This window comes from Nicotiana tabacum, chromosome 1 (genome assembly GCF_000715075.1).
Source record: "Nicotiana tabacum cultivar K326 chromosome 1, ASM71507v2, whole genome shotgun sequence".
Lineage (NCBI taxonomy): Eukaryota > Viridiplantae > Streptophyta > Magnoliopsida > Solanales > Solanaceae > Nicotiana > Nicotiana tabacum.
This window is the reverse complement of record NC_134080.1, coordinates 18,006,114-18,013,347: the sequence shown is the minus strand read 5'-3', so window position 1 is coordinate 18,013,347 and position 7,234 is coordinate 18,006,114. Positions and strand designations below refer to the sequence as shown.

Below are 7,234 nucleotides of genomic sequence, written 5' to 3'. Positions count from 1 at the left end.
TACAAATTGCATACAAGACTAAAACTCTTACGCGTTATTTTTTCCAAGTACCAAAAAAGTGGAGTGCATCGTCAAATTGTACAATGACAACAACAACAACAACAAATTCAGTGTAGTCCCATAAGTGGGGTCTGGGAAAGATAGAATATACGCAGTCAAACAATCCATGATTTTAATGTAGTTTTCGCCCTTGGGGATATAATAGTTCCTTCAAATCAGTAGTCAGTATCCATAAACAAACAGGTTTGGGGAGGTTAAAATCTAACTACGCAGTTCCTTTGCCTTCTTGTCGAAAAATACTTCTGCTTTTCTTTTCTTGCTTTCGCCTACAAGTCTTTTGACGTATGAAATATATCCATCCACGTTGAATTTCCTCTTGCAACCTGCATAGTTCATGTACCGTATTTTCCCAAATACGGGACGCTCTCTCCAACCCTAAAGGCCAAACATGAAATGTCTCAGTTCAGTTACTTAATTCAAGCAAACAAAATGTGATACAAAGTAGTTTCACTAATGTTACAAACTTATTCTCCTCATACCCGGACCACACAAGCAGTTGACTACCCACCACTCCCACCGGTTAACTACGAGCGTTATTATTGGGTTGATAAGTAATTATCAATGTTGGTAACACTTTGTATTTAGATTTTGCAAAGCTTCATTTGATGTGTACACTGAGTGTAAGTAAGTATTTTCCTAGAGGTAATCATATGTTATTATTTGGTACCAGGTAACTCTGTCTACATGGGAAGAAATCACTTAGTGTTTTTTGCCTCCACTGGGATTTGAACCTGAGACCTCATGGTTCTCACCCACTTCATTGACCACTAGTCACTCCCTTGGGTGCTATGTTAACACTTTGTATTAGATTTTGCAAAGCTTGATTTGATGTGAACACCGAGTTTAAGAAAGTATTTTTTTTAAAGGAGGTAATCACATGTTATTATTTGGATAAGAGCGTGATCAGTAATAAAGAAAATAACTCAATTAGTTTAATGCGACATTGAAGGATTGAGAATAATGCACTAAGAACCTGGTCGTGTAGGCCACATATTGACCACATGCATCCAACATAACCACTAGGATCTCTTCCATCTATATGATACTGCAAAAAAGAAAGCAGATTTAGATCAGAACTCTGATGCATCTCCAAAGGCAATTCTGTTGGCAGATTACCTTGTCATTCAAATATATCGTGATGGCCAGAGCTTCTTCTGGTCCACTTGTCCATTCAAGTATCTTTTTAGCCCAATACATCCTGCAAAAAAATTCGCAATCTGGAACTTAGCAAAAAGCAATAAGTTTGTTCAGTCTTCTTCCCTTTTCTGGTTTTGGTCAAAGAAACAAACGAGAAATTAAGCACTGTATCTTGATAAAAGAAGAAAATTCTTGAGAAAAAGAGCAGACAGTAAAATCACAGAATGAAAGAAAGTTATTGAGAAGAAGAGCAGAGAATGCTGAGTAGAATCACAGAACAGAATATTAGTAGAAGATCTCAATTTCTTGGTGAATCAAAGAGAGTGTAGCCATTAAACATTAACTGCATGAAAACAACACGCTAATAAAAGCTGACTTGTTCTATACAATTATGCACCAGTTTTTATCATTATTCATGTCAGCAAGAGAAGTGAGAAGCACCAAGAAATGGAAAACCTGCTATGTTAGCTGATAAGATCTATTCATCAAATTACCTTTTCATTTCACTTCCTTTTTAATTTTCAACTAGAAACCTACATCTCCTTTTTCGTTTGGCTGATAAGATCAGTTTCTGAAAGGATTTAACTAACTTGTGCTTCTTCTATCACATTAGAAATCTAGTTAATCCAGACAAGGTTCTCTTCCATATAAATTCATATGGAATAATACTATACTTCCTAAACATGTTCTAAACAGCCTTGAAAACCAAACAGATACAATACAAGAAACAAGCATAATTAAGTGAAGTAGAAGACCAGATAACATATCAGGGTGGAATAACTTGTCATGAATTCAACTAGCAGGATCAAGACATAAATGCCCAGAAGCATTACTTGCCTCATAAAACCATGCATTTTTCCATAGTGAACCATCTCTAACTGAGAAGCATTCCAAAGCTGAAACCCAAAAAGAACCACTAATCAATAAACAAGTTGGAAAACATATTAGAAAGCATAGTAACTCAAACGGAAAAAAAAGAAGACCATGTCACTGCAAGATGTGAGGAGGATTCTGCTAGAAGCCTAAAAGCAACAGACGAAATAGCAGTGCCATGCTAATATCTTCAAATCAGATGGATAACTCGTTCCTCACTAGATAATGTTATCACGCTTTTGGCACTGCTTGTTAATGTAAAAATTAAGATGAAGAGGTAACTTACCGGGTCTGCAGTTTGTGCCTTCTCCAATTGCTCTCGCCTGCAAAAGACCATATTCACTTCCAACTTCAACACCATGTAAAAGTAGTTACTAGCATCTTACGACAAGCTTTTTGTTTCATCTTCAAACAAACTCTTATCAATTTACGATTCGAAGAACATATAGGTAAGAAGCTTCTTCTTTTTCTTGCTTACTTTATCTACTGAAAAAGCAAAAGAAAACATTTTACTCACGTGTATATATGTTCACGCTTATCAGATGCATGTTCCATCAAGGTTTTACGTGCCCATTCCCATGCACCCAGTAATGAATCATATCGAGGCTGGTAGTAGCAGAAGTTATCAGCAAGCTCTCTGCGCACAATCAATTCCTCCAGAAATGTGTCAACTGCCTGCATAAGCAATAATTAACCAAATAGGCTTCACATCAGGACACTGATAATGGATAATCAATCTTGAGGCAATATGAAACTTAACAAAAATGAGAGCAACTACTAAAAGTTCCAAATATGTTTGAAATTCTCGCACTGCACACCGGGAGAGCTTATCTTACAGTCAATGAATCAACTGTAACTAAAGCCATGTTTGGTTGTGGTGAAAAAGGGAGGAAATGGAGGAGTGGAAGTAGATGTGGACCGGTAAAGTTCATTTGCAGCATTTGATAAGTAAAAGATGAGATGAAGTGGAGAGAAGGAGTAGCCCCTCCACAGCTCTCTCCAACACTTGAATGAAGGGAAGAACAATACCACTTTAATTAATTTTGAGATGATGTGGAGAGGAGTATCCCTCCACAAGTCCCCCCAAAACTGGAACAAAGCGAGGAACAATGCCACTTTAATTTTGAGATGAAGTGGAGAAAAGGAGTCCCTCCACAACTCTCCCAAAACTGGAAGGAAGGGAGGAACAATGCTACCTTAGGTTTCTGTCCAACCATACCAAAGAAATGGGGAAAAAATCATCAACACTTCACCTATGTGAAGCAAAACACCCAATTTTATCTCCTTTACCCCACAAGTCCGTCCTGCAACAAAATATAGCGCAACAGGAGGCAAGTGATTTATCGACTAATTCTATAGACTGAAGAAAGGATTTCGTAGTAAGCAGAATTATAGCACAAACGTAGATAGATGGATATGATTCCACAACCTGGGTATAAAGCTTCCGAACTTTGTGTGCTTCTAAAGCACATCGCTGTGCTGATATCTGCCCAAAGTGCAAATAAGGAGAGAGACCAGAAAGTGCTTGGGGTTTCAGAGGGTTGTTCCGCTCTGTTGAATAATTTTTCAACCTAGCTGTCAGGAACCCATTTTTACTTCCCATAAGCACTTCCAATGCAGCATCTTCACCTGGTTCACACCATTCAAGTTCAGGAACTTCTGCTCCTTTCCTGGTGCAGTGGTCAATTTATAGCATTTGTAGGCCAAAAATAAAAGTTAACTACATTCTTAGACCAGAGAGAATATCTGACCTTACAACATCGGCAATTAATTTTGGCCAATCTATTGGAGGATTTGGAGATAACCACTTTATCTTGGGAGGCCCTATTGCAGGTAATTCGATTAGATACTCAGGAAGCAGCTTATTTATTTTACCCCGTATGGTTTTCGCACTGTATTCCAATTTATTCGATGCCACCCAAACAGGAACAACATTGTGCGCATCAACCTCGTGTACTGTTACCGATTCACTCACTCTCTCACAAATTTTTTCCTTCCAACTCCGCACATCCCTCAAAGGTGAGAAATCTGTTACTAAAAGAGAAGCTCCACATTCTTTCAGAAAATTGGGAATTGTGTCGACAGCTTCTCCCTGTTTGAGACAAGCCATTGCATAATGAGCTTAAGAGGGATTTCTAATAAGTTAGGACAAAAGAATATATGGAAAATGTACCATAATAAATATCAATATAATGGTTATCTTCCGCGTTTCAGTACAAAATCATGGGCCAATTAAAATCTAGAAGCATATGCATATATGCAATGGAACAGCGGAAAAGATAATGAAACACAACATGATGTTTGATCATAACTAATCAATCAATTAATGGATCAACTACTCTGGATCAACTACTCTCAATCTTAAACTAGTTGGAGTCAGCTCTACGAATCTTCAATATCCATTCTGCTGTATTCGTGCTCATTTCATTCTAATGCTAAAACTCATAGGAGTTCTCTAAAACTGGAAATGATCTAAATCTCAATTTATCCATGCCGTTCATAATAAACAAGTGAAACGAACATCTTTTAGATACATTTCTACTTTACGGATAATTAAGTTAATATTTTTTTTTAAAACATGTTTTACATTATATAGGTGTTAGTGACAATTTCAGCAGCTGATTAACTAAAACATGCTAATAAAGAAGAGTTTAAGCTGTAAACACGCACAAGATAAATAATTAAGTATACCTAAATATGAAAATATATATAAAAAAATAACAAATCTTTTACCTGAAATATAAAAAAGGGAATTTGAAGAGTATTTTCGAGGTTGCTGTGAAGTTTTTGAAGGCCTCTAAGCATAAACCCTAACTGTCTAGCTTTTGCGCCTAAGAACTGATCGAACAAATTGAAAGCAATAGCTACTGGTACATTTGCTTTGTTAGCCTCATCAACGGCGTGGATTAATGCCCAGTTATCTCTTATCCGTTGATCTCTGAACATCCAATACACTACCGGTCCAACCAACGGTCCTGATCCTTGCTTCAGAACCCGGATCCGACCAGACTGAACGACTGGGATCGGAGATGCCATGGGAGAAACACGGCCAAGCACCAACTGTGCTAACGTGCGCCGGAGTGCTTAGGTTAAAGGGTTTTCTGTGATTTGTGTGAACAATTGGTGAACTTCGTGTTTTGGGTTCTCGTACAGCTCAGAGTTAATGGAGGGAAAAATTAAACCGTTAACGGTTGTGGTATTTGAACGGGACACGTAATGTATTCTGATTGGTTGATTTGTTGGGTATTTCGGCCTTTATGATTTTGGGCCGAAAGAATTGAGTCCAGCCTTATAAATCCATTGGCACGAGCCCAAGGCGATGAACGTCTGGCCATAGTAATCTTTTGAGAAACTACCAGCGTGGAAATGACATGAGGTAGCCACTTTTAAGTATGTTGTTTAAAATATATTTATAATTTATAATGTATTTAAAGAATAGCCAATTTCACTCAAATTTCAGGACATGACGTCCTAGAGTTTAAACCTCAAAATTCAAACTTCAGGACATCGTGTCCTAAAGTTCGAAAATTATATCCTGAAGTTCAAATCTTATGTCTTGAATTTTAAATTAGTGGTTCAGAAATTCAGGACATTTATTCCAGAATTTCAAATTAGCAGCTCAAAAATTCAGGACACTAAGTCCTGAATTTCCAAATTCAGGATACTTAATCTTGAAGTTTGTATAAATTGGCTAATCTTTAAATACATTGTAAATTGTGGATATTTTTTAAATAGAGAAATTAAAAGTAGCTATTGCTGCACTTCGCCCTATCTCAGTTCATGAGCAATTAATATAAAAAAATTAGTCAATTCATAAAATATTATCAATATTAGCTGAATGCTACCAACATAGCCAATTAGCTATTTGTTGCCAAAAAATGTCAATTTTTTGCTTTCTGTGGAGTAAGTGTTGATTGAGTACATCTTAAGGAGTTTGAATCTCCGTTTTGGGATGATTTGATAAAGTTTTGAGGTGAAAATTCGAAATAGAAGATGAACATGAAAAAATAAATATATCGTATGTATTCATATATACATGTATGTGAGATACACACAAAAGAATTTTTAAACGCAATTTTACTATAAAATTTGATATTAGTCCATATCACTTACAATCTTCCTCAAATTTTTACTGCCGAGTTAAAAGCTGCGGTTTTACATTTCAAAAGCTAAGTATTGGATAAGTGTTTGACATGAATGTTGGCAATAATAAACCACGTTTCAATTAGTTAAAGCAAATGATGCTCTACTCTTTTTTCCTTTCTTAGCGCTCAATCAACCATTATTTGATTATGACTCTCTTGAAGTTCTTCTGTATCTTATATTTTTTATTCACATTTATTCACAACCCATCAATACATGAAAAAGCGTAAAGATTGATCAAATTCCAAACTAGTTGGTATTTATTTAATTCAATGTTCTCCCTCTTTACATTATTGTTCCATTTTTTCCGGAATTCCAAAAAAGTTTGGAGCCGTTACAGCTTCTACCACAGCCTTTGTCCTTCGGGTGAGCAATCTGTAGTCATAGGATAACCCCCTCCCTCTACTGTGTACTAGCCTACAAGCCACATAGGAGATGTAGACGGCACTAGGCAAGCCCTGTGCGACAGACTCGACTCATAAGGCATTGAGCAGGAGAGGGGGAGGGGGATCGATCCCAGGTCATCTGTATGAATGACCGCCCTCCAAACCAACTTGATCATCCAGAAGTGATCTTTTCCATTTTTAAATAGCTTAATTTTGAGGACTTCTCTTATTTTTCAGTAACCTTATGGTCAAATACATTTATCACATGTAAATACTATAGAAAAAGTAGGCTGCTAAGGGAAATAATGTGGACCTATGGACATAAATACAGCCAACATCTTTTGTGGTAAGCAACCCACTAAATCTTGGAATTATACATCACCAAATCTCCTTTAAATATCTTCTTGATGAAAAAGACAATTATTTCCATCACATAATGATGTAGTTTGTCCTCCTACATTTCTTGTTGTACGTACAAATTTGCATTTTTAATTGATTGTCACACCAAATATTTAAATGTCGTAATGTAATGACACCAATAAAAGTCTAGTATAGATTATTAAGTGTCTCTTTTTTCCGCGACAGATAATTAAATTTCCACCAACAAAGTACAAAAAATCGTAAAAAGTATCATG

The 7,234-nt window shown here is 36.4% G+C and overlaps 1 protein-coding gene across 1 annotated transcript; it reads right to left on the bottom strand.

The window, feature by feature from the left end:
• Positions 1-13: 13 nt before the first annotated feature.
• Positions 14-5,233, bottom strand: LOC107806543 (deoxyribodipyrimidine photo-lyase-like). The gene is made up of 9 exons (XM_016630712.2): positions 4,804-5,233; positions 3,822-4,162; positions 3,500-3,740; positions 2,588-2,745; positions 2,357-2,393; positions 2,035-2,093; positions 1,177-1,258; positions 1,034-1,105; positions 14-435 (listed from the first exon to the last, which is right to left on the bottom strand). Exons 1-9 carry the CDS (start codon positions 5,104-5,106, stop codon positions 262-264), a joined length of 1,467 nt encoding a protein of 488 aa, XP_016486198.1. The 5' UTR covers positions 5,107-5,233; the 3' UTR covers positions 14-261.
• Positions 5,234-7,234: the final 2,001 nt, after the last annotated feature.